Genomic DNA, 27833 nt, shown 5'->3' with positions numbered 1-27833 from the left:
ACACGTACCCCCATTTGAGAACCACTGTTCTAAGCTGATCAAACGGTAACGTTATTCAGATATACAGCCCGTCGTCCCGAATGGAATTAGAACGTGGGCGGGAACCATGACGGCTGGGTTCGTGCTCTCCGTCTCGATCACCCGCCTTCCTGTCCCTCTCCTTGACACGCTGACTCTCTCTCTCCTCTCTGCCCGCCCCTCGCTCCCTCTCGCCGCCGCTCTCAAATTGCTTCCTGATGTTCTCGATGTTACTCCCCCCTTTCTCTCTCCTGCTCCCCCCCTCCTCCCTCCCGGAGTGCTCTCGTCTCTCCCCCGTACCTCCTCTCCTCGCGTCCTTTGCTCCTTCCTCCCTTCTGCTGCCGTGTCTCTCCGCCTCCCTCTTGGACTCTGCGCTGTTCCTCCTCTCGTCCCTACTTTTACCCCTCTCCTCCCCCGTCTCTATCCTTCTCATGTCGCTCTCCTTTCTGCTGCCGCCCTCTGTGTCCCTGCTGCTCCTCTTCTCCTGGTGAATTTCCCTTGGTTCTCTATCGCTCCTCGCGTGGGGCCTCTGATCCTTACCGCTCGCCCTCTCCCCCCTCTCTCTCCTCATCTCACATTCGGGCCCTCGCCTCTCTCTGTCTCTTTCGCTCTTTCCCCTGTCGCTCTCCCTCTCGCTCTTTGCACTCGCGGGAGGGTCCGGATTTTGAGCTCTGGCCTCTCTCTTTGACTCTCCTCTATCGCTTACCTTCTCTCTCTCACTCGTCTCTTTGCTCCTCTCCTCCGTTTGCTCATGTTTAAGGGGAGCTGCTCTCTCTCTCTTGCTCTCACTATTGTGTCTTTCCGCTGCGGTTCGATTTTCAGCTTCTTTCGTTTTCTTCCTGTCTTTCTCGGACGGTTCATTCCTCACCTCCTCTTTGGCTGTTTTCTTTTCTTTGCTGCTCTCTCCCTTCTTTTTCGCTTCCTCCTCCTCAGCCAGCCTCTCTGTCTTAGTTTCTCTGTTGTCCCTCTTCCCTTCCTTTGTTGAATCTTTCTCTCCCCCTTTCTCCACCTCTCCCTTCTCCTTCTTACTCTCCAGGCCTCCCCGTTCCCTCTTGATCTCTTCCCTATCTCCCTTCTCCCTCTTTTTCTCCTCCTCCTCCTCAGTTTCCTTGCTCCGCGGCTCCTTCATGCTCTCCTCCTTCCCTCCTTTGTCCTTCTTGTCCTCCTGGACCTTCTTGTCCAGCTTCTCCTCCATGAGGTCCAGCTCCTGCTCCAGCTGGGCCAGCTTCACCGGGTCAGACTCCAGCTCGTCCTCCACTTCCACCTCCACCTCCTGGATCTCCTCGTACTCCTCCAGCTCGATGCCGTCCATGGTCTTCTGCAGCTGGGTCTTCACCTGCAACAAATCTCGCTAAATTACAGGTTGTACAAAACAGGGCTGCTATGCACTCCAGCCTCTCATAGCTCACTATTGAGCAAAGCATTTCCTCAAGCTTGGCCAATTTTATTTCTGTTGTGTTATTAACTCAAAGACGCCCTTGTTTTAGCTTTTTGTAATGACTGGTCATCCCCATTGCCGACAGCTAATGGGGATCCTTTTCAAATAAACAAACCTTGTTGAGCTCCAGCAGGCCGGCCTGGAGGTCCTTGCAGACCTCGCGGATCTTGGTGGCGAACTTGGTCTTGGCGCCCTTGCGTAGCTCGTGGGAGTCCTTGGCCAGGAAGAACACGTCCAGGGCGAGGAAGAGGGCCGACATGACGCCGGTGGTGACGCTGATGGCCTGCGCGGCCTTGGCGGCGCCTCCGGCCGCTCCCAGGACCTGCACAGAGTTGTCACAATTGTTACATAATCACAATTATTTTGTCATATTCGTGCCCATGTTGAAAAAATGTCATACATGAAAAAAAGCAGAAATAGCTGATCTACATGTTTACAACTTAGTGAAAACTTGTCACTTGTAAATCAGCTATTTCGTATACAATTTATAATAAAGGCAGTAAATTCTTGGTATATTTCAGTTATTTGTCATATTTGCCCTGTGTACTTTTTCGAAGCCTATAAAAGCCAAACAGAAATGTCATTTGTATTCATAACGTTCCAATTTCCAACACCAAAAAACACAACTAAATCATTAATCGCAATTATTTGTGTGACAAATATTGATCGTCAACTTCAATGTGTAAATGTGCCAGGCCAGGACCTGCACGGTGCTGATGAGCTTGTCAGTGTTGATCATCAGGGCCTTGCCGGCGCGGCCGCCCTCCTTCATCACGTGCTTGATGTTGTGGTTCAACGCTTTCTTGGCCGCGCTCTCCGAGTACTTCTCAAAGTCCAAGCCCTGAAGCTTGTCCATGCCTTCCTGCACACGGCACACAGACAGAGAGGAGAGCTCATGTCCTCACTCTGCATTTTCTTTGGATATTCTACTGTTAGACTGATGATAGGTTCTTTTCTTGGTTTACTTATGATCTTAGATGACTATTTCTATACATTCGATGAATTACCTTTCGTTGTTTATGCTTACTGTAAGTTGCCCTGAATTAAGAGCGTCTGCTAAATGCCTAAATGCCTAAAACAGTAAATGTACCTGCACGAACTCCAGACACTCGCGGATGTCGTTCATCTCCTCCTGGTAGCCCTGGATGTTCTTCTCCACCTTCTTGCTGTCCATGTTGGAGTGCACCGTGTCCGTGATGTTGGCGGTGGCCGACGTGATGCTGCCCGCCGTGGCCACGCCGATGCCCACCGCCGTGACGATGATGGAGGCGCCGAAGGTGAACGGCGCCAGGATGAGGCCCGTGATGGTGGCTATGCTGCCGCACACGCTGGCCACGCCGCCGCCCACCGCCGCCTGCACCGTCTTCTTGTGGAACATGTCGGCGGCGTCCGCCTGTGCCAGCAGCTCCAGGATGCGCTTCTGCAGCGAGGCGCCACGCTGGTTGAATAGGCTCACGAAGAGGCGGGCCGCCATGAACACACGGTCGGCCGCCTGTTCCACTTCCCTGGAAGGGAAGATGACCGTGAGAACACAGCACAGCATACGTTACATTTCGGCCGTTTTATTTATTTCTTTATTAATTTTTTTCAATGTAGATTTGGGGTCTGGGTCCAGAGGTAACACAATTGTATCAAATGTGGGTCCATGGCCATATCAAACTGTCCTTGAAATATGTCCATGGAATGAAAAAGTGTGAGAATCTCCGTGGTAAAGGAAATAGACAAGAGGATTTCTACTACTCACATCTCCTCATCCTCCTCCTGGAAGTTTCCCGCCTCGTTCCATTCAGTCCAACCTGCAACCCACATTACATTACAATGAGCTCACATACAGTAGCACGCACGCGCACACACACACACACACACACACACACACACACACACACACACACACACACACACACACACACACACACACACACACACACACACACACACACACACACACACACACACACACAGACACACACACACAAACTATGAACAGAACTGAACGATGAACTATCACACCCACCTACGACTCCATTCCACCATACCATCAGCTCATCGTTTTCCTGAATACAAAATAATTATTAGTAATCAAGGAGGTTTGGTTATGAAGACATATTAAGAACCACATAGATATATTTATTGACATGCACACACTACCTCCTGAGATTGGTTGATGCCCTCGGTCGGGTACGCTGCCATCTCCACATTTTGGAGTTCCACCGTGCTCTCCTGTAAAACAAACATGTGTGCACACACACACACACACACACACACACACACACACACACACACACACACACACACACACACACACACACACACACACACACACACACACACACACACACACACACACACACACACACACACAACACGGAGAATGCACAATGTTAGTTTAGCTGTTAAATATTTGAATATGTATGTAGACAGAAGTGTTGACATTAGTCCGTATTGTTTTGCAGTGTCATTAAGAACATACATTGCAGCGCTGGTCTGGAATCAGTTCCCAGCATATAATATTCTTCTATCTTATGTCAACCTTCCTAATAAACAAAAACAATAAGAATACTGTACATAAAGAATACAGTATCTTCTTGCTGACCTGCACTGGAGGCAGGTCTTGCAACTCCACAGATTCTTGGAGGATAGGCATCTTGTCAGAACTCTATGGGAGGAACAGGGAGACATCACGTAGAGGAGACATTGCATAATATTATCCACTATATAGTTAACCATGCACTGCAGTGAGAACCATAAATGAAAGGAGGAATGGTGACGGTTGTAGAACTACTTTCAACCTACCGTCCTGTCATTATAGGAACAATCCTTTTAACGATTTTCAATACAATTTAATCATTTTTAGAAACAGCGAAAACAGCAGATATAGCACGAGGCGTTGTGAACTTGAAGATCTGCTATTTTTGGCTAAAGTTCTGCTCAGAATAGGATGAAAGTGGATAATGTAAAGTCCCCCTGTAGTAACTCTGAGGACCCCCCAGGCTCCCAGGGGTCCCAGACACCCTGTTTAAGACCCCTGCTGTACAGAAATACAGTAGTAATAACTGGTTCATTTTTAGGCACAGTAAAGAAGTAACAATACCTGGTTCATTCTGGGGATTATTCTGGGAAGAGTCGTCTTGACTCGGAATGACACCACCTGAAGTAGAGAAAAAAACAAATGCATTCCTCAAGACAGAACAACAGGGAAAATGTCTCAGACTCTGTCGGTACAATCACCATGATTGTAATTCACAGTTTTATTCACACAAGTATCATCCACACATGAGACATTAACCACAGATGTGACATTATGTTAGTAGCTTTACGTTTGTCACGGGAGACTTGATGTACCGTGACAGTGTGACTGTGTGACAGTGATGTTAGATGATGAAACATTGAGTCGGGTTCATTCCAGAGACAGCGTTTCACTCGCTTTGTTTCCACAATAACATAGCCATGCACCAACCCGGTCATCGGGAGCAGTTAGGGGTTCAGTATCATGCTTAAGGACACTTTGACCCAGAGCCAGGAGGAGTTTGGGATTTAACCGACATCCGCTCTACCTCATGAGCTACTGGGACCAGACTATGGAGGGTTCACCATGTGTCTATACGAAACAGGCCCCCAGAACAGGCCCCGGCCAGCGGCTGGCCAACGTTGAAGCTGCCGAGAGAAATCTGGAACAGCAGGGCGTTCAGGGACGTTCATGGAGGTGGACGGACATTCAGTGACGTCATGGGCATAACGTGGATCAACCCTGACCTCAGACTTGAGACCACTCTCAACTTCTGCTCGCTCGAGACATAGAGTTATAAGTGTACTTCTGGGTGCTTCAAACACACTGAGCAACTTCCATTGAAATGAATAGCTGATGGTGGGGCAGTTCCCTCTAGATATATTTTATAACTCTATGATATGAACTCTACTGGAGTTTGTGGAGGGTTCATGTGTCTATTTATTATGTAAACTCACTCGTCTCTTTTTCTTGATGGTCCTTCTTCGTCTCAGCTGACTGCCGCCCTCTGGTGGCTGAACGTCCTCACTGTCCTGAGAAGGAGAAGGCTTTGGGTGGTTAATCAGATTATAATCATTTAATCAATTGTAAAGATTCTATTAGAATTTGTTGTTAGTGTGCTTCTCTGTGAATGTACATACATTAAGTCACATGTAACAGGGGTTTACCACTGCTAGGGGCTTTACCTGCGTCTCTGGCACTTTGGGTGTCCTCCTGAAAATTCCACCAAGACCCCCCTTTTTCTCCTTTAAAAAAAAGCAAAAATGCCATGACATTATTAGACAGAATTTAAAAAAAAAGCACACTCGAGTGAGGGGCGCTTTTATCGTCAACATCACATAATGTTAATTAAAATGGTAAATGGTGCATTTATATAGCGCCTTTATCCAAGGCGCTTTACATAGATTGTGCATTTCATTCACCCATTCACACACACACTCATACACCGATTGCGGCGGAAGCCATGCAAGGTACCAACCAGCACATCGGGAGCAATTTGGGGTTCGAGCCTGGATTCGAACCACCGACCCATGGATCATTGGACGACCTGCTCTACCTCCTGAACCTCCTGAGCCACAGGATACACAGACACACAAAGCTGGGCATAGGAGGGGCTAGCGTCACTCAACAATCACACTTGTGTGAAGTGAGGGGCGCTCTTATCATCATCATACATCATCACATTCCGTGCTCAGTCAATCAAATCATTGCATTCCGTGCTACAAACACACACATAAAGCTGTGCATAGGAGGGGCTAGCACCCCTCAAAAACAAGCATAAATACTGTGCAGTAGGCTACAGAGCACAGGACTCACTTTGGTGGTGGTTGGAGCTTCAGCCAGACTATCATTGCTTGCAGACAATTCGCCTTGTGTGGAGAGATTGCCCTTCAACAACAAAACAAAAGAAAAAATAAAGATGGATGGATCAGATTTAAAGGGAATGAATCCAAACATTACGAATAACATTTCACTTGACTTATTCTTTCACTTTTAAATCAAAGGACAATGTTGGGACAGCTCTTTGGACACTGCTGCCCGTAGCTAGGTATGCCTTCTCTCACACACCGTCCTGGTTTTTACTCGGTTGCGCGACACGGTTGCGCAACCTCTGCTTATTCACTCACTTGTAGCTTAGCCACTCTGGATAAGAGCATCTGCTAAATGCCTACATTGCCTAAACTGTAACTCATTTAAATAAATCAGCTACTAGACGACACTCACCTTGGGGTCTTCTGTTAGGCTCTCACAGCTGGCTGACAGTTTCTTTGCGTCACTGAGAGGGTCCTATAGTGACAGAGGAACAAAATATTAGCCCCTGAATGTGGCCAAATACACAACATGGAGTACCAGATGGACAGGCTTTGCCAACTTTACAAATTAATTAATCTTGGACTTTTCATCCATGCCCTTTCACTTAAAAAGGTAGGGTTAGTGATCTTTTTGTGTCAAAATAAAACATTTTCATTGATATAGACTAGTGTCTGGTCAATAACAGGGGTCTCCCAATCTCTCCAGCTCTTTGATAAACAGAAGATACAGTTTGAGGTGGGTTGCAGATTTTCAACCAATAAGGAGATAGTACACAGATCAGCTTAAATTTTAGAGTGTTCCGGTTCCAATTTGAAATTTCTTTCCATCATCACTTCCCTTTAACTTGTTTATCCTGTTGATTGGATAGAATTGGCAACCTGTTGAAAATGCATTTTCCATTTATTAAAGAGCTGGACAGACATGGGAGACCCCTCTCACTGAACAAACACTATAGCAATGATTACTATCAGAATATAATAGTATAAAATGCATGTTAATGGATTATGTCATATTTGCCAAATACATAGTTTGATAGATTGTTTTGATGTAACAGGGGTCGTCCCGTCTCTCCAGGACCAGGACCAACGCCACGAAGAGCATGAATCAGTTTAAAATGTATAGTGTTCCAGTTCCAATTTTGTGTGCTGTTTTTTTGCGTGATCCCTTCCAATTTCCCTTGTTTATCTGATGGCATGGAATTGTTATCTTGACCTGAAAAAACGATGTTCTGTTTACAGCCGGAGAGACGGGGAGATGCCTGCTACCGAACAAACACTCTATAGCCGATAGCTATGTTTACAATGGAAATATAGAGCTATTTATCACAAAAAATAAATACATCACTTACACCAACCATACACATAATGTACATTTATTCTATACTGTAATCAAGAGTGCCTTGCAAATCATTTCTTAAATAATTATTCAAAGACTCAAAGACTGTTTTTAAATGAGAGCTCACAGTTTATTTTGTTGCAAGATCTGGGTCAGAAGAAAAACTGTGAGCTCTCATTTAAAAACACAGACCCTTAGACATTTATATAAGCATATAAATACACATAATAGCCACACGAAAAAACAACAACTTTAGTTCATGTAAATAAATACCTTTGCAGCAGCAGAGCGTGGAGCTGGTTTGGGAGACCTTTTGAACATTCCTGCCAAGCCTCCCGTTTTCTCCTTATGATAAACACATGAGGACCGTTAACCCATTAGCCATGACTAAATTAGAGACGTTTCCAAAAACTGACATCATTCAGGATTCAACAGACCTTTGTTGCGTCAGCGTCCAACAGATTTTCACAGCTGCCAGATATTGATAACTTCTCGTCGGTGGCTGTGCTTGACTCCTGAATGTCACACAACAGATTGAACAGGACACAACAAATCACAAGACCGTAACAGCATAGTCAATTGATCATACACTGAATATAGTTTTTGTGTAAATCTCCAGTACCTCTTCTGCTTTTGCACCTTCTTCTGGTTTCTGTGCCTTTTTAAACATCCCACTGAAAATACCTTTTTCCTAAAGAAACAAATCACACCAGTGTGAAGTGAGGGGCGCTCATCATCATCGTACATCATCATCAAGAATGGTGGTCCCTTATTAGCTAAGCGTTCCCACAGACATCTGATTGGTTAGCCGATTTGCTCGTCTACATATGACCTTCATTGTCAATGGTGTTTAATGTTTTGATGTTTACGTTAATTTACGTTATATTTGGCGGAAATTTTGGCGGAATTTTGACCTAATTTCATTTCATTGTCAATGGCAAATATTGAGACGTGTGAGGACAAAAGCTGCCCCTCAAAAATATGAAGCATTATAGCAAATAACACAGTAAATCTCAATCAATGTAATATCACGGTATTTGAAAGTAGCCTGATAATCTGGGATTGAACTTTCTTACCAGACATAAATCATGAATATTAAAAAAGATCACACCCGTGTGAAGTGAGGGGGGCTCACATCATCATACATGATCTAATGATCTAATGTATGTGATTGGTTGGTTAAATTTACATCATATTTGACGATTGATATTTGATTTAGGGGACATTTGACCTAATTTCTCATGTCATTGTCAATGGCAAACATTGAGACATGTGGGGACAAAAGCTGTATATAGGATGGGCTAGCGCCCCTCAAAAATAAAATAAAATAAAAAACATTGAAGATACTGAAAATACTGAAAATACAGTTTAGTTGTTTGTATAATTGAATGGGCCTTTATTTGATAATATTACATAATTTGTCTTGTTGAATACCAAAAGCATTCTCCAACCCACCTTAGTGTTGCCGTTTTCAGACAGGCTGTCATTGCTAGCGAGGAGTTCTTTCTGGGCATCGCCGTCCTGAAACCAAATAGCAAAGTCAAGATAAGGTCGTCAGTCACCCATAGATAGATAGCCTGTAATATATGAATAGGATTATTGTCTTAAATAATCTTTCCTGGTTGAAAGGATGACATTGATAAAGATAACTGCCCAGTGGAAGCAGAATCTCTCACCTCTGCAGACGCTTTAGGTGACTTTTTGCGATGTCCACTAAACAGCCCTCCTTTCTCCTGATCAGGAAAAATAATCTGAATCGACGTTTTGTTGTTTTTAATGCGATTATTTTTAATCTATCCTAAAATCATACATCATCTGATTCCGGCCAAACACAATTTGTGTCCTCACTTGTCTTCAATGTTTGTGTTTACACAATGTTTGTGTTTACACAAACATCAAAGCTGGTCATTCGTTGTCAATGGCATTTCTAGCGATGAAAAACGTGCATCGTCGCGTTTTGGCATTTCTAGCGATGAAAAACGCGCATCGTGGCGTTTTGGCATTTCTAGCGATGAAAAGCGCGCATCGTGGCGTTTTGGCATTTCTAGCAATGAAAAACGCGCATCGTGGCATTTTGGCATTTCTAGCGATGAAAAACGCGCATCGTCGCGTTTTGGCATTTCTAGCGATGAAAACCGCGCATCGTCTAGAGTACCTCTGCCACAGTGGGCTTCACACAAATGTGTTTTATTTTATTTTGAAATCAAGACCCCTGGATCCGCTAGGCTAGTCCGCAGCTAATCTCGCAAACCACTGAAGGAACGGATCAGCACCAAATGGAGGCCAAGAACCGGAAATCAATGGAGGTAGGATTTGGCTGAAACGAGAGATGACTGACATCATAGTACTGATGTGACATCATAACACTGGTGGACTAGATCTGCCACGCCACGATTAGACCCCATCGTTGAATTATTTAGCAGTGAAAACTTCAACTTCAGTGTTTGACAGCAAAGTATACTTCCATAATGACTGCAGTCACAGAGTGGCAGTGAACCGGTACTGTACTGACCTCGTCAAACAGGTTGTCGATGCTGGAGGACCTTTTGAATATGCCAGCTATGCCTCCTTTCTTCTCCTAAAAGACACATCAGTGTCAATGAACTTAACACCCTCAGACATGCATAATTGACAAGGTAACATGACAAGAGGTAGCAGAGTGAGCGCACACGCACGAGAGAGAGAGAGAGAGAGAGAGAGAGAGAGAGAGAGAGAGAGAGAGAGAATGGTTTCAGTACCTTAGGGCCAGTGGATTCCGAGAGACTTTCACAGCTAGCGGATAACTTCTTGTCAGTGTCCATATTCTCTTCCTGAATTCAAATCAACGGTTCAACGGTTAATTTAAGTACCAACATCAGACCCGCTCCCCATAAGATAACTTGTATATTATGTTTTTTAAACGAAACAACCAATCAATCAAATAACCAACCTCGACCACTGTGGTGTCCTCTGTTGGTTTCTGAGCCTTCTTGAACATGCCACTGAAAATGTTTTTCTCCTGAGAAAGAAAAAATATAATACTGTTGAAATAATGTGACACATGTATAGGTTGTAATCTGTAATTTTCATGTTGAGAGAGAGAGAGAGAGAGAGAGAGAGAGAGAGAGAGAGAGAGAGAGAGAGAGAGAGAGAGAGAGAGAGAGAGAGAGAGAGACAACCAAGGGCAGAGAAAAAGGAGTAATGTGCAAAACAGGACAGGAGTCCAAGAAGCACTATGGTCTGTCCACTGCTTGAAAGTAAATATGCTTCTTTAAACTCACGGTAAACACTTATTTTCAAGCCAACATTATATGTCAAGACAAACACATTGCATGCATTCTAGAACTCACCTTAGTGGCAGAATTCTCTGACAGGTTGTCATTGCTGGACGACAGCTCTTTCAGGTCATCTTTGTCCTGAAACAGAAGGATATCAAATCTTTGACTCGCCGATTTTGTGCACTTTGTTAGGTTATGTAAAGCACTTTGGTCAACTCTGTTGTTTTTAAATGTGCTCTATAAATAAAGTTGGATTGGATGTCAGGCAAAAGACTGGTAGAGCCTGGAACGCCTGAAAAACAAGCACGGAGACCATCTACACGTTCACAGATACAGTACATAACACACCTGTGTATCAGTTCTGTCTGCGGATTGTTTAGGAGTCTTTTTGAGAATCCCACTGAACAGGCCACCTTTCTCCTGACAAGAAAGACATGTTAAGTATACCTATATCATACGACAAATCACACAAATTGCCAATCTACAAGCTCACACTTGTAGAACACGCTTCGCCATGCAACATGTTGTGAGCTTGCAGATCAGCTATTTTCGCCATTTCAGAATTTCTTGTAATATACATGTATATAAAATATAATGATATGCCCAAAATAGAGACGCCAAGTTGAAAGTGATGAATGAGACTGACCTTGGCACTGGTCTCTGATAAGCTGTCACTGCTGGCTGAGAGCTCACTGTGCAGCGACTGTTTATCCTGCATAAAAAACAATCATGAGTTTAATGATCGTTATTCTCTGTTCCGTTTTAAATCAGCTATAATAACACAAGTCACAGGAAGATTGCTGTGGTTCTTTTTTTACCTCTTCAGCAGAAGCTGCATCTGAAGGTTTGGGAGACTTTTTGAACATTCCACTGAATATGCCTCCTTTCTCCTGAAACACATAATGACAAGGAGCCCGTTTTGAAAGTCCTGATTTCATTCTTGAAGAGCTTTGTAAGGATAACATGAGCTCTTCTCCGCCAGAGGATTCATGCATTTAGCCCTGTGTGTCTGCCAGGCCAGGGTACTCAATTCCTTTGATTGACTGATTGATTGATTGATTGATTGATTGATTGATTGATGCATTTATTAACACTCCGAACGCCCAGGACGAAGTTCTTTGTCCTTTCTATTAGTAACGCCCGTCGCCCAGGACGAAGTATTGTCCAAAAGACGAAGTTTATTGATACGAGAACAGATCGCATGGCTGTATAGCCCAGGCGCGCCTCCTGGGCTCTCCTCGGTGACGCGCCAGAGTGAGGCGTCATCGAAAAACTCCCTCCCCTGTTTAGCTGATGAAAACGAAAATCTTAAAACGTTCATAAATCGCGATCTAAATCATCCCGTCTTTTTCTGAAAAAAGATCCTGTGTTAGACAGCGCTCCGCGGTCCAGTCGCTAGTCTCGATAGATTTATTCTTGTCTCCCGTTGTTGTCGATCGACTCTTTGGTGCTGTGGCTATTGTTAGCTGCTACACAACATCATGAACTTCCGGCCGGTCCGCCCGGAAAAGGCGTCCGTGTTTATAAATCGACTGGGCGCATGAATGTAATGGATTAAATAGTTCCGGGAGATTAAAGTGTTAACAGATTGGAGAATTACAGTACATTTCAAGCACAACTCAGTACAAAACTGTTAACTGTGGATGACACCATAAAGTATTACACTTGTTTACAATAGGGCCCACCATGTTCAATTCATCATAAAATAGATTTCAAGTGGGACAAACTGACCTTGGCACTGGTCTCTGATAGACTGTCACTGCTGGCTGAGAGCTCATTGTGCAGCGACTGCTTGTCCTGCATGAAAACAATCACGAGTTTAATGATCATTATTCTCTGTTCCGTTTTAAATGAGCTAATAACATGTTTCAGGAACATTTCTGTGATTTATACCTCTTCAGTGGGAGCTTCGTCTGCAGGTTTGGGAGACTTTTTGAACATTCCACTGAATATGCCTCCTTTCTCCTGAAACACATAATGAGAAAGCCCGTTTTGATCCTATGTCAGATTTCAATCTTGATTTTGTTAGGGGTGAAGCACATCACAAATAAAGCACTCACCTTGGCACGACTCTCTGATAGACTGTCATTGCTGGCTGAGAGCTCATTATGCAGCAACTGTTTGTCCTAGAGAGCAACACGACAGTGAGAGAAAAATAACTTTTTATATTAGAAATACCAATCAACTGCACAAATACAGTTCCTCTGTTTTATTGATTTTATTTGTCCTCAATTCCACATGTGTACTGTGGTCCTAGCCTGGAAACCAGACGAATCTGCCAGTGCAAAAAAAATTAAAAGAATCGGCCAAGAATATTATACATATTTATGTGACTAGGAAAGGTTAAAAAAGGACACCTTTTCCCAGTAATGCCCTGAAGCTCCAAACTCATACAGCTCTTATTTCTACTTTCTACTAATATTCCTGTCCACTGCCTAATATCCCACTCAAGCTGCAATGTGACAGAGTGGAGAGCTGCACTTTGTGCACACTTGTTTCACAGAGTCAACCACATTCCCTTTCAGTCACAACTAACTACACAGTGAGATTTTGATAATACCTGGTAGGACATAAACCTGTAGCTATAGTTTAAATATTTTTGTGTAAAAACTGACTAACAGATCAATTTTTACATTTGCTGAGAACTTTAGGGCTTGAAAATGATGTGAATAACTTCAAATAAAAACCTAGGATAAGTGAAAGAGAATAGCAAGTTCAGATCATAATCCTTACCTCCTCGGTCGGAGGACCTTCTGCCTGCTTGGATTGTTTCTTGAACATTCCACCAAAGGGCCGTCCTTTCTCCTGGAACACACAAGAACATTTGTTACGTTTGAAGAAGGCACTGTTTGGTCAAATAAAAACTGATACAGGTAGTTTCCTCATAGTGGCAGTGTTTGTGATTATAACGAAGCAGATCACCTTGGCAGTGGCTTTCTCAGACAGACTGTCATTGGAGGCTGAGAGTTCTTTCTGGGCAGCAAGATTGTCCTGGAGCAGTAAAATAGTATGGATACTTAAGTTGTGATTGTTAATTGTATACACAGAATCAGGTGTGTGTAAGGTCATTGTGGTCCCTTCTTCTACACAGCAAAATACAAACTACGTTAATTTAACAACTTAATAAATGTAGCATAAATCAGCGGAGGTACTTCTGTGACCTACTGGCAGTCAGTGTCTGTTTGTGGGATTAGCGGACACTGGAGTGATCCTCTTAGAGCAAAAGTCACACCTTAAAAAAGAACCACACAAACCAACAGAGGTTCCTCGCTGACTCACCTGCACCTCTCCTTGTGCTTTAGGAGTCTTTTTGAGGAGTCCGCTGAACAGCCCTCCCTTCTCTTTCTCCTAGAGACAGAACAGAGCACAATAGTTTCAGAACATGAAAGCTCAATCTTTCCACCGCCACAGGGGAAACACCCACGGGAGGATCTCTTCCCATATTTGTCATGGTGACTCATTGTTTGTCTCAATATGTGAATTGTCATAGTTGTTGTGCAGGTGTGTACATTTAAGAGACTTACCTTTGCACTGTTGCTCTCTGAAAGGCTGTCATTACTGGCAGATAGTTCACTGTGTAGCGACTGCTTGTCCTGTAATAAAAGTGTTTTAGAACCTACAGAACCATTATAAAACACTACTTTTATAAACCTTTTTTTAAACACCAGATGAAATAGTTAATTCAATTAAATTCATTCTGTTTTATTTGATCAGATTTATTTCAACCCTATCAACCCAAAAATCAACATCTCAGATTATCAAACAAAGTTAAAGTTAGTGTCTCTCTCTTCAATAGTCTGTCACAACAATAAATCAAACAAAAGGCAGTCTTGCTCAGGGACACCTCGACACTGGGCGTCAGTGTCGTCACTGGTCAAACCAGCGACATTCTGATTCCCATAAGGCCTCTCTACCGTCTCCATCCACTCGTCTACGGCTGCTGGATTCATCAACAACATCACTGCTGAATCTAAGGCAGGAGAGCTCTGAGAGAATGTACTGTAAACATATACAGAGGTATGGTAGGTGCATTACCTCATCTGGTAGAGGGTCCTCAGAGGGTTTAGGAGATTTACGGAACATCCCAGCGAACACGCCTCCTTTCTCCTGGTACATACACACAGTGGTGGAAAAAGTATCAAAAGTCTGGCAATCAAAATGTACATGAGTAAAAGTGCAAAAGTATTGGCATCAAAATATACTTAAAGGAGCATTCAGTGATTTGGGTGATTTGGAAAAAAACCCGGTCCACCCGGTAACAAGATGTGCACATGTACACGCTCTACAGTGGGGGAAGTACAACAGACCAACAGCACGTGCACCAATGCCCGCCCCACTCGATCATGATTGGAGGAAGGCCCCTCTCATCCTGATTGGATGAAGGCTTTGCCACCCAAAGCCCAAACCGAAACTAGGGTTTTTTGACCCCAGGGGCTCACTGGGGGCTTTTCAGAGTAAAATCTGCCTCATCTGCTGGGCACTCTAGCACATTTATTATGAAAGATGCTGGCGGCAAAAGAAGTGTTAAAACAAGATTTCTGCTGAGATGTAGTAGAGTAGAAGTAAAAGTACCTTAAGATTCTAAGTACAGTACTTGAGTGGATCTACTTAGTTAACACCACTGCACGCATACACAAACACTTTACTCAGTGCCACTTGAAAGAGAACGGTTTGGGCAGGTTTTGTATTTTTATTTAATTATTTGTTCTTTTCAGTTTTCACTCAAGGTCAAGGCAAACTAGAAATCACAGGAGTTCCATTTTATTATGTGATTATACCATCGCTGCTGAAGATATTTGCATCAAAATTCCACATATAGACCAAGCAGCTCACCTTGGTTTTAGACAGACTGTCATTACTGGCTGACAGTTCACTATGAACAGACCGTGTTTCCTCCTGGAACAGGAAGTTGTTACATTAGTGAAATGGAAAAAGGACGACAGTAAATCACAGTAAATAAGGCAGATGACGAGATGTTGCATCAGCAAGTCACTTCATCCTGCAAGGTGAAGCTGCAGGTTGTAGTCATCTACTCTGTAGTTGCGTGTGTGTGTTAAGCCCTAACCACACCAAAGGGTCGAGACGGTTTTAGCGTTGTCCCAGCGGTGTGATGTCCTGTTGCACGTTGACGTGCGTCGTTCCTAGTGATTGAACGCATGGAATTCAATGGCCCAAACCACACCAAAGGGTCACCATGCAACCCTAGGAGTGTTAGGGCTGTGGTTAGGGCTTAACTACACTCGAACCCTGGCATTCAAGTGTAACACACTACTGTATTATCGGGGCACAAACATATTGCAAAAATAGCAATCTACAAGCTCACAACGGGCTTGTAGATCAGCCATATGTCTAGTAACAACATATATCTGCATAGTACAGTATAACTAGCATTTATCTATCTGATAAAATACAGAACAAGAAGTGACACAAGGGAAAGAGGAGCGCTAGAGGATGAGGTGAAGTTTGAAGAGGTGAGTTTTCAGACTGCAGCCGGAAATGGGGAGTGAATCTACAGTCCTGCCTTGGGTGTCGTAAGAAAGGGAGGGACAGACGTCCTGTGTCAGCTGATCTAAGCGTGCTTGGAAGGGGTGTGGTGGTGGATCATGCTCTGGAGGCTGAACTAGATTATTGTTTCCAAATTCCCATGCAGGAAGCCCAAGTTTGAATAAAGGTGGTTGATTCCACATGCTGAATTTATGCTATGCATAGTTACTATAATTATGTTTCCTACATCTCTAAGGGAAACTGGTTGGAAAAGCTGAATGGTTTCTAGACTTTGAAATTGTATTGTCCAATGTGGCAAAACCTAACCGTTTTTCATAAAAGCATGTAGAAAATATATTGTACAACACTGTAACCCATTTGACATTTCCATCAGTCAGTAACAACATCACCTCTTCTGTTGCAGCTGCTTCTGATGTTTTGGGAGACTTCTTGAACATTCCACCGAATTTACTTCCTTTCTCCTGAAACACAAAGAGTTTGCACGCCACACACACACACACACACACACACACACACACACACACACACACACACACACACACACACACACACACACACACACACACACACACACACACACACACACACACACACACACACACACACACACACACACACACACACACACACACACACACACACACACACACACACACACACACACACACACACACACACACACACACACACACACACACACACACACACACACACACACACACACACACACACACACACACACACACACACACACACACACACACACACACACACACACACACACACACACACACACACACACACACACACACACACACACACACACACACAGGAAGTTGACATAGGAAGTAGTAATGTTTTCAATTAGACTGCCCAGAATAACATATTGCAGTTATGTTGCAGTTAGAAGATAAGATTAAATCATTGCCACGAGTTAGCACATAAGATGTCATCAAAGCAATGCCACGAGGATACAGTTTGAATATACAGTGAGAAATTTAATTTAATTGAATAATCACAGCCACGAGTTGTCATACAGACTGTAACAGACAACTATTAATACATTTACCACTTGAACCCCAGCATCCATATTTTGTTCAAGAATTAGCCACAAATAACAGTCTACAAGCCCACAGCGCATTGTGAGCTTGTAGATCAGCTATTTTGGTCGAAGAGATTTGGAAAGTTGAAAGAGAAAGGTTTTGGCAGGTTTTGTATTTTTATTTAATTAGTTGTTCTTTTCAGTTTTCACTCAAGGTCAAGGCCAACTGGAAATCACAGGAGTTCCATTTTATTATGTGATTATACCATCGCTGCTGAAGATATTTGCATCAATATTCCACATATAGACAAAGCAGCTCACCTTGGTTTTAGACAGACTGTCATTACTGGCTGACAGTTCACTATGAACAGACCGTGTTTCCTCCTGGAACAGGAAGTTGTTACATTAGTGAAATGGAAAAAGGACAACAGTAAATCTTCATATCGTTTCAGTAGAAGGAAACTATAGATGCCAAGTAAAGTCACCTCACCTGTTCACCAGCCTCATCTTTAGGTGTGTGAGATTTTTTAAGGATTCCAGAGAAGAAACTGCCTTTCTCCTGCAGAAAGACAAAAAAGAAAAAAGAAAACAGTCAAGTTTAAGGTGAACTTCGATCTCTGTGGAGGGTTAACTGTGCAGGAGTGGATAGAGCAATGTCTCCGGGGGAAAAGTCCACCTTAAAAGGAAGACACACAAAGCTGCTGAAAGATGACGCTGATAAACTGGGGGGGGGGGGGGGAGAATGATATTCTAGTATCAGGAAAGGGTGTGGTTTTAAATCTTCAAACCAGGTTTCTAACAATTTACAATCAATTTACAATTTAGGCATTTAGCAGACGCTCTTAATCCAGAGCGACTTACATTAGGCAAGAACAAAACACCAGTAACAGCAAAGGACAAGCTTGCCGAAAACATTAAACATAAATGTTGCATAGCAACCATCTTGTTTGTGCAGGCAGTCATGGAATATTTGCGGAAATTATTCTTGTAATGAAATTGTTATTAAAAACGTGTGCTGTGTCTATAGTTTTCATGTTGCTGTTATTTGGTGACCATTTTATAAGAGCAATAACTCACTCCAAACCATGGACTATATTGTCAATACTCAGCTCACTCTCTTTACGTCAGGCCTAAACAATTCCCCTTAGGTGTAATATACTATAATGACAATATGCCATGGCCTGGAGTAGGGCTGTCATCATTACAACATTTAGTTGACGATTAATTGTCATACAAATACTTTCGATTAATAATTTAATTGTGTATATAGCATTGAACATTGGAACATATGAATACAAATTGAATTTCTTGAATTTGCCTTTTAGGCTAAAAAAATAGCTTGTAGATAGATTTGCCATTTTTTTCAACATGGAATCGTTTATGCTAAATAATTGCAATCATCTTAAATAATTGCGATTAGATGATTATGTAATAATTGTGAAAGGTCTACGGTGGAGAGTTGTTATTAAGTTGTTAATTATATTATTACAGCTTTAGATATTTGCATTAATATGCCACATATTGCACATAATAGACAAAGCAGCTCACCTTGGTTTCAGACAGACTATTGTTGCTGGCTGACAGTTCACTGTGAACAGACCGTGTCTCCTCCTACAGGGAGGCAGTTACATTAGTGAAATGGAAACAGTTACATTAGTGAAATGGAAACAGTTACATTAGTGAAATGGAAACAGTTACATTAGTGAAATGGAAACAGTTACATTAGTGAAATGGAAACAGTAAATCTTCATGTCATTTCAGTAGAAGGAAAGAACTATAGATACCAAGTAAAGTCACTCACCTGTTCACGAGCCTCATCTTTAGGTTTGTGAGATTTTTTAAGGATTCCAGAGAAGAAGCTCTCCTGCAGAAGAAAATGTAAATAATGTTGCAAGTCTGCTCTTTTATCAAGTGTAAACAAATTAATCTAAAAAGTATAATAAAGGAATGCATATACTTCAACCATGAGAGTGTTAGTGCTACAATAGTGCTCAATCCAGAGTATCTCTTATTTGTTTTCAATTTCAATTTTTTTGTTTAATCCTAGAACACTAAACATATTTTTTGTTACACCATCACTAAACACAGGTATATTTTACGTAAAAATGTAAAATATTCCATAAAAATGTGCATATTCTTTTTTTAAATATTCCCCCCAAAAAAGAGAAATTAAGTTGGGAACTTCTCCTTTGGTCCACCCATTCCTATAAGACATGTGATTATGGTCCAGTGAAGATAAATATTTAAAAGTCCATTGTGGGTGTATGGGATTTTTTCTCTATCACACTATCACTAAACACCTGCCTGTAGAAAAAAACAGGGATGTGGGCAGGGAAACAAACCTACCTTCTATGATGTCACTAAGCATCATGAAGGTACTGAAAGACCCACCCACCTCAGACATCATTATGAAAATTGCAAAAATATAATCGTCATGGTGATAATCACCCTTGTTTAGTGTTTTACTATTACATTTTACTATTGAGTATTACTTTATGTATTATGTATTAGTGATTATTTGACAAATGATTTGGTATTAAATAGAAGCCAGTGAAAGCAGATATGCATGGGAACGTTCACATGCCTTCTCCTCCGTGTCCTCAGACTCCGCTGTGCTGACCTGATGATAAACAGCAAAACAATGACATCAGCCTAGAATGTTTCCTCAACCGTGGAGGAAGTAAACAGACACACAGACTCACAAGACTGATGAATAAAGAGCCAACGTTCAGACAATTAAGCAGGTTGTCTTTACCGTCAGCGTAGGAGATGTGAAGTCCTCTTTGGCCGTTTTCCGGAATATCCCAGACATAAGACCTCCTTTGTCCTAAAGGAGTGTGAGAACATTTGATGTGATAAAATGTCATACACAATCCCTTTGTTCCGTGTCTGAAGTGTGGTTGTCTTATGTTTCACTTGTATCTACTGTACAAGTTGTCATGTGTGCACCTAGTCAAATTCCTGTGCATGTTTTTGCACTTGGCAATTACAGTGGATATGTTTCGAGCATTTTGCCATGATACTGACAAACCCATACTTTGGCCTCCGAGTGTTTGTCCTGTTTGCCGCTTTCAGGTGCCTCTTCTGTTTTTTCAGGGCTGGGCTCTCCGTTTACCTTGGACAGGTCAGAAGATATTTCAGTCCCAGATATTATTATGATCACATTTATCCCGACAAGAGCTACACTCACCGAGCATAGAAAATATTAGAAACACCGTTTCAATGATGTGTTGAAAGCTTCACTTTACAAAATAAGTCAAGGTGAACTGTACAGATCCCCAGGGGCAAACTTAATTTTTGGATTGTGCCAAGGCTTGAAAATCCTTATTTATACCTTTGGCATTGACTTGCAGTCCAGGAACTCCCACGGGTCCTTAAGGGGGTATCCGGGGGTCCCCAAATAAATAATTCATAGTTAGGAACCAAATGGACCCTTACAAGTCTATAACTCCATGAGAGCACAAATGGAACCAAACTGATAATTGGTTTCATTTGTACGTTCACAGAGTTAATTAATAGGAAATGGGTGTCAGTGGTCTAATGTAATATCAAACTGGAGGTCCTTGAAATGAATAAGGTTGAAAAACGTTCTGCTTGACTCACAGCGTCCATCATGGAAAGAGCAAGGGTTTCTTACACTTTTTACACTCGGTGTAGAACTACAATGACAATTTTGTATTTTGCCGTTAATCCCAGTTCCATCACATCTAAATTGAATTTCGAAATAGTTACTTTCACAAGCACCACACCTCAAGCAGTAATATTTTCTTTTAAACTGTAGTCCCATTTTAACCACTTTAACCATGGCGTCCTACATTTTGGGCCATCATTTTCTTTCAAAGATAGTAAAAATAGTCAGTCTACAAGGTCACATCATGTTATGCTTGTCACACGAGTAAATATATGGTAAAGTGGTTAAGAACAAATGTTATCATTATTGCCAAACACAGCACCACAACAGCCAGACCGTCAGCATGACGCCACCACCAATAGCATCACACTGCGCTGGTACCTTTGGTCTGAAGGGCAGGCCTTTCAGAACTCCCCTCAGTGAACCCTGATAATAACCACAGTCACATTCATAGACTGAATGGAACACACATGTATCGAAATGCAAACAGCAACATTGACTTTGTATCATATCGTATCGTTTTGCAATTCAAATAATCGGTATCGAATAGTTTCACAATGCAAATAATCGATTGTATCAATACTAAGTACTTGTGCGTTGTATTTAGCAATTTTAAGAAGAAATAATCAGACCAGTCTGAAGTGAGTGGTGCAACAGTGCCCCTGTTGGTACTTAGGGACAGACATAGGGACATTGCTGTTCCTTGGAGTGGTTGCACCACTCAAAAAGATAAAGAGGGGTTTAATGTACACCTGGTCTATCGATAAATGTGTGTACTCTCTGTGTTCATGTCAAGGTACAGGTTTGTCTATATGTGTTCAATAATATCTCTCACTCACACACACACACACACACACACACACACACACACACACACACACACACACACACACACACACACACACACACACACACACACACACACACACACACACACACACACACACACACACCTGCATGCTACCAGGAGCCCGTTTCACAGCGGCTTCCTCGGGTGTTTCATTTTGGTCACAGTCTTCCGTTAGGTAACTCTGAGAGACATAGTGGAGGAGAAGAACAACAAATAATTGGATTATTGACATATATTGATCATACAATCTGATGAATGCACTACCAGTATTTAATAATCTGAATATGATAGAACATAAAATAATTGAATGGAAAAAAATCTGATTATCTATATGCTGTAATAACAGCATATAACAGTTACTTTTAATGTTATGTAACATCACATAATAATTACTGAACAATCCTGCACCGAAGAAAAAACACTACTTACAGCAAAGGTGGGCTTCTTTTCTTTTTGGCTCTTCCTAAACATTCCATCAGGGGGCAGGGCCCCTTGATTTGCCTGAAAAGAAGCAGTGAAGATAAGTGATAAAGAAATTGGAGAGATGACTGAGAAAAGAACAAGACTCACAAAGCTGATCAGAGATGGAAATCCAGCAGCCATTAAGTACCTGCTGGATGTCGGCTTCTTTCTTGGGAGACTTCGGGGCCTCTGATTTGCCCGTCTCTCTGGAGCCCTATAGTGATAAGAAGACCTGGTTGACTTATGGCTCTTTTTGACTACAACTACAACAGTGGTTCTCAACCCTTTCTGGATCAGGGCCACTTGAAAATCTCAAAAGTCAATCAATTGTATATTTATATTTTTCGTTAACATAAAGAAAATAATCTTAGTGTTTTCTCAATTTTTGGGGGGCCCACTTGCAATATCTTCACGGCCCAGGTAAGTGGTCCCCCGGCCCACAGGTTGAGAATTGCTGGACCACAAGAACTGCCACACTGTGAAGGGTTTCGCAGGGTTTGGATTCGTTTCCATATGCTACGGTTCAATTTCAGATCAGGTTCTCAGAACCTAATTTGGGCCCTCTGCTCAGGAGGTGGTACTAACAGAACCTGTACTTTTCAAATGTTTTCTAAGTACTTCCCTGGTTCTGCTTATGATGGAAACTTGAAATAAACAACTTAATGGGCTATGCAAGGTTCTGGGTTACCATTCCTGGTCAAAAAGGGCTGTTTGATATTTAGTCAGAAATGGCAGAGAATAGAGAAAGGGTGTGTGTGTGTGTGTGTGCGTTTTATACCTGCATGTGCTCGGCTTGTGCTCTCATTAGCTGATGGGTTGAGAGTCAGACAACATTATTAGAATGTGGAAGAAATATGAAACCTTGAGTATTACAGACAGACTCTTTACAGTAAACTGTGGTACTACATGTTACGATCCGGTCACTTCAAGTCCAGCTAGGGTGCATGTTTAAATCAGTATTCAATAAAAAAAAATGAAGAAAATACATGCACTTTCCTCTCAATCATATTAAGTAAGTGATAATAGATGTAGTAATGGTGTTGAAATTAAAGAAGTGTTCTTTGAGTTGTTAAGAAGAGTGGAATTAGTGAGAGCTTTAGGTAGGGTGTATTAATGTGTACCTTTTCAGTGGATCTGGGTGGTTTGGATGGTTTCATATTGGGCCCGGCGCGGGTCAGGTTCCCATTGACCTGGTAGAGCAGACAGAAGCTATCAGACTTCCCCTTTTATTTCCAGCAGAACATCCATGCGCACACACAGTACAATCACACACACACACACACTACACACAAACGCACAGGCTCAGTCAGACCCTGTACACGAGGACGGCTCGGGCAAAAGTCACATACTTTTGATCACATACCCCCACCCCCCCGTCTGGGCACCTAGGCTGGGTAATCCAGCTTGACAGTGTGTCGGGTTTTTTTACTCCCGATCCCGACGACCTTTGCTGCATGTCACTCCCCATTTCTTGTCAGCCAACTGTAAAATCTATCAATAAAGACAGAAAAAGCCCCCAAATATAACGTAGGGAAAAAAATGCCATCAAAATAAGTTTTATTTTAAATGCATGCCTCATTCTGTTCAAATGCAGCCCTCCTGGTGCGGTACTGTGTGTTGCTCAGCTCCTGGGGACAAAACACAAAGTTCAAGTGAAAAGTTACCTCTCTTAACCCATAAAAACCAGGAAAGCATCTTTGTCATTTTAGATAGGCATAATTTTATCGTATTTTATACTTAAAAATAAAAATTGTAAGAATTGCATAGATCCTCTATTTTTGAAAAAATGTCAAAATGTGTGCAAATCTTTGAATAATTCTATTATTTTAAAGCGCACATTTTTAACTAAATTCTTTGCTTCTAGGGGGTCCCTGGAACAAAATATTTAAAGATGGGGGTCCTCTGCCCAATTCATATAACTTTAGGGGTCCTTAACATGAAAAGGTTTGATCACGACAGTATAGTCAACATATATTTTTCGGAAAATATTTAGGATTATTATTCATTGTATTGAATAAGGCTATATGAGATGTGATGAACAAATGATCACCCAGCAGTAGTCATTGCCCGTACATGGCATTCAACCTTGGCCAAAGCATATCAGTCCGAGTGAAGTGAAGATAGATACACTCACTCACAACGATAAATAAGTAAGTAGCCTTGTTGGGAATAGGAACCAACGGTTTCAACAGGTCAGGACTCAGGAGCCTATCTCCTGTTCCCTTAGTGTGAAGCAGCTTGATGTACAAGACAATAAGTACTCTCCCTGGACATGGTGATAGTACCGTAAATCACAGGGATTTACCCCCAATCCAACCCTTGATACCGAGTGGGGCCTATTATTTACTATGTTTAAATAAATGCAGAACGTGAACTGGTCCTTGACGTATATCATGGAGAGCACATTAGGAAGTTGTATTTACATAATCTGTAGGTCGTGTAGGCAACACTGGAGTTGCTTTGTGTCTTCTCTCAGGGTTATTGCCATTTATCTGCAAATACAGAGTTATTTGGAATAATGATTATGGAGCCCAATGATTGTTCTATCTATACCAATGAATTGAGGTCTCAATTATATGTTGCAGGATTTGTATTTAAAAACAAACAAAAAAACAATCACCCAGTATGTTATTTCTTTGCAGACGTTATAGTTAACATAACCACAACAGGCAAAAACATGATCTACCACAAGGGCAAAGGCTCCTAATCAATAGATGGTATTACAGTACCTCCGTTGCAGGCTTTGGAGGTGACTTGGGCTATGGGGATCAAATGAGAATATAACATAAGAGATAGGAGGCCATATATAGCTCATATGCTACAACAGTAGGCCTACAACAGACAATACAATAATACATTTTCAACTCTATGATTTTTCAAATGCATTAATACAATGTAATATATTCCCAAACTGTATCTTTAGTAGCCTGGCTAGTGGCTAATAAACCAGACGCAAAAAAACCATTGCCTGAGTGGGATATTAGTCTGGCTTATACTGTACAGTATGTAGTCTCACCGGGTTGGTTGTTCTTTTTTTGGCTTGTGGCTTCACCAGACCCTGCTCCATCCTTCACACAACACATAAAGAGAGCATTTTAATAATTTAGGACTGAGGCCGTTTCTAAAAAACAAACAAAAAGTTTTCTGAAAAACTTCAGATATTTATTCAAAACTTACAGAAATGTTACCGGTATGTTGCTATACAGTACATAGCAACAAGAACCCCAAAAGGGGTTCCCGTCTTGAAATAAAAACACCAAAAGGGATTCCCGACCTGAATGGTAAGTCTGACCAGTTCAAAGGCTGGGGCAGCTTCATCAACTCACATCTGGTTTTTGATTGATTGATTGATTATTTTATTTCACAGTATGCAGAATGGGTACATTTCAGACAAAAGCACAAGTCAATACAAAAACTGTTACTTTGTGGACGAACCGTGATTAAGTATTACACTTGTTTACAACAGGGTCCACATTTTTCAATTCATCAGAACATTTTAGAGACAAATATACAAATATACACAAATATACACACAGGAAATCATCATAAAGACAGTGCTCTTAGAGAGCGGTTTTGAAGGAGTTAAGGGATTCACATGTCTGAATGGCTGTTGGTAGGGCGGTCCACATTTTAGTGGCAATTTACTCCCTTGTTTGAGCCATATCTGGGACGGTTGCACGTGGTCTGTTGATCTCCCTCCGAGTGTGGACTTTGTTGACATTAAGGAAGTATTTAGGCAGCTACATGGGTATCTTGGTGGTGTAGCAAATCTTGTAGCCCACCAGACCCATTGCAATGCTGTACTCTGTCGTCAACCCTAAGCCATTCCAGCCTATCAAAATGGGCAGGGGTGAGGTGGGTTCGGGGAGTGAGGCCAAGTAGCCTGACCAGTTTGTTTTGGGATGTCTGGAGCCTATGCGTGATGTTCTGGCTGGGTTTACATGTCTTAAATTCCTGCTGAAAACCACTGTCTGGGTACAGTCAGTGAATGAACAATCTGACAACCCATTGTCAGTTCAACAGTCTGTCTCGAGAGACTAGTGAATAGTGTTGGGCAATATTACTTACATATAAAATAAAATAAAAAAAGTAATATGTAATATGTGCTATTTTTACAAAGTAAATAGGTATAACATTACTGTTTTGGCAGAGTAATACTTACTGTACACTACTGTTATATTACAGTAGCCCAATATTACTAGTAACTAGGCTACTAGTTACTGCCCAACACTGCTAGTGAATGAATAGTTGAGGTCTCAGGCCAGACTGGCCAGTGCTCGTGTCCTTAACACTAGGGTGCACTAACAGCACAGTGCCCACTGGATGAATATGGAGATTATTTGTAAACTCAGTATGGGTTGCAAATTGTTCTTAATATAAGTCCATGCAGTGAAGGAAAATAACAAGTTGGCCTATAGTTATTGTTGACTGATCCTATTCACTCTCATTTACTCTTTTGTTTACTTTTTGTAATTATGTTTATAACTGAAATAGCATACATCTCTATAGCCTATAACGTGCAATAGAAGTTTCTCTGCTCGTTTTGCAGAATGATTCTGAGATATAAAACAAAAACGACCACTGTCTGTCGAGTGTCGAACACAACAGCTGTAGCTTATCTGCACAGTGAAGAGTAAAGAATGAGTAAACAACTCAATCAAATTTAAGACAGGGTGACAGAACGCAGAGACATCTTTTTAATACAAAATTGACAGTGAGTGACTTTCCTACCCAGTAAAGTGAGATATGTTATTCCATTATTTTCGTAAACACGTACAGCTCTGACTGCTATCCTGTCCTCCGCTACAACAAACGCTCTCAAGTCACAACATTCCCAGGAGTTCTAAGCCCCGCCCGCCTGGCATGCAAGCAGCAGCGCACATCTGCAATGTGAACCAACCCTATTCATCTCTACCTAAACAAAACCTAAACACACCCTGCTGCGAGCTTATAAGCTTAACTGACACTGTGACACATGATCTTCTTACCTGCTCTGAAGCCCACAGAAGTTTAAATACACCCGACTCTCGAGGCTAATACACAGATAGCTCCAAAGTATTGACCAAAAACTCTACAAAATGTAAAGTTTACAAATTACAATACATAACTACGTTGACTGAGGTAGTCCTCCGGTGAGGATGTGAGAACAACTGAAAGGTTTTGTGTTTCCTCGCTGTGTGCGGGTCTGAACTCACCTGGGAATGGGGCGTGGTTACAGGTAGCACTACCTGTCTGGGTGGAAGAAATGCACTCACCTTAATAACTCATGACTGAATTTATTCAGACTCCCCCAAGACCCTGGCATGTCATTTACAGGTGACATTTTCAAACATTATATTTTATATTCCATTTAATTAAAATGTATTATTTAATTCATATTTTTTTCTTCCAAACATTTGTGCATTTCATTATAGGCGCACGCACAGTCGCACACACACACAGAAATGGGGACTAAAACACTGACTCATTCACTGTC

General features: G+C 42.0%; 1 protein-coding gene and 1 long non-coding RNA gene across 2 annotated transcripts; both read right to left on the bottom strand.

Moving 5' to 3' along the window:
- LOC306943031 (uncharacterized protein) lies at positions 1–23541 on the bottom strand. The gene is made up of 47 exons (XM_079529236.1): positions 23479–23541; positions 23136–23165; positions 22506–22571; positions 22325–22396; positions 21999–22076; positions 20452–20529; positions 20170–20241; positions 19999–20034; positions 19216–19278; positions 18963–19025; positions 17905–17973; positions 17736–17798; positions 16762–16833; positions 15701–15763; positions 14903–14974; positions 14392–14460; positions 14147–14215; positions 13790–13858; positions 13601–13672; positions 12928–12993; positions 12761–12832; positions 12599–12664; positions 11686–11757; positions 11514–11579; positions 11216–11287; positions 10940–11005; positions 10540–10608; positions 10349–10420; positions 10123–10188; positions 9287–9343; positions 9066–9131; positions 8233–8301; positions 8048–8125; positions 7884–7955; positions 6687–6749; positions 6279–6350; positions 5648–5707; positions 5420–5494; positions 4548–4604; positions 4050–4112; positions 3605–3676; positions 3471–3510; positions 3201–3252; positions 2547–2961; positions 2160–2318; positions 1572–1778; positions 1–1354 (listed from the first exon to the last, which is right to left on the bottom strand). Exons 1-47 carry the CDS (start codon positions 23512–23514, stop codon positions 56–58), a joined length of 4875 nt encoding a protein of 1624 aa, XP_079385362.1. The 5' UTR covers positions 23515–23541; the 3' UTR covers positions 1–55.
- Positions 23542–23929: 388 nt separating this feature from the next.
- Positions 23930–27198, bottom strand: LOC306943591. The gene is made up of 5 exons (XR_013792429.1): positions 27089–27198; positions 25374–25425; positions 25087–25116; positions 24781–24849; positions 23930–23985 (listed from the first exon to the last, which is right to left on the bottom strand). It is a non-coding gene; the product is annotated as an uncharacterized lncRNA (long non-coding RNA).
- Between the last annotated feature and the right edge of the window lie 635 nt (positions 27199–27833).

The sequence above is a fragment of the Electrona antarctica genome, assembly GCF_951216825.1.
Source record: "Electrona antarctica genome assembly, chromosome: 19".
Taxonomy (NCBI): Eukaryota; Metazoa; Chordata; class Actinopteri; order Myctophiformes; family Myctophidae; genus Electrona; species Electrona antarctica.
The sequence above is the reverse complement of the archived record's forward strand: the minus strand, read 5'-3'. Positions and strand labels throughout refer to the sequence as shown.

What these genes read in the sequence shown, in the direction of transcription:
- LOC306943031 (XM_079529236.1), bottom strand. Translation starts at nt 23,514, where the DNA reads ATGAAACCATCCAAACCACCCAGATCCACTGAAAAG. An exon ending in CAGAGAATTCTGCCACTAAG is followed by an intron (nt 10,609 to 10,939) that starts GTGAGTTCTAGA and finishes TTTCTTTCTCAG; the next exon opens with GAGAAAAACATTTTCAGTGG. An exon ending in GCCTAACAGAAGACCCCAAG is followed by an intron (nt 6,351 to 6,686) that starts GTGAGTGTCGTC and finishes TTGTTGTTGAAG; the next exon opens with GGCAATCTCTCCACACAAGG.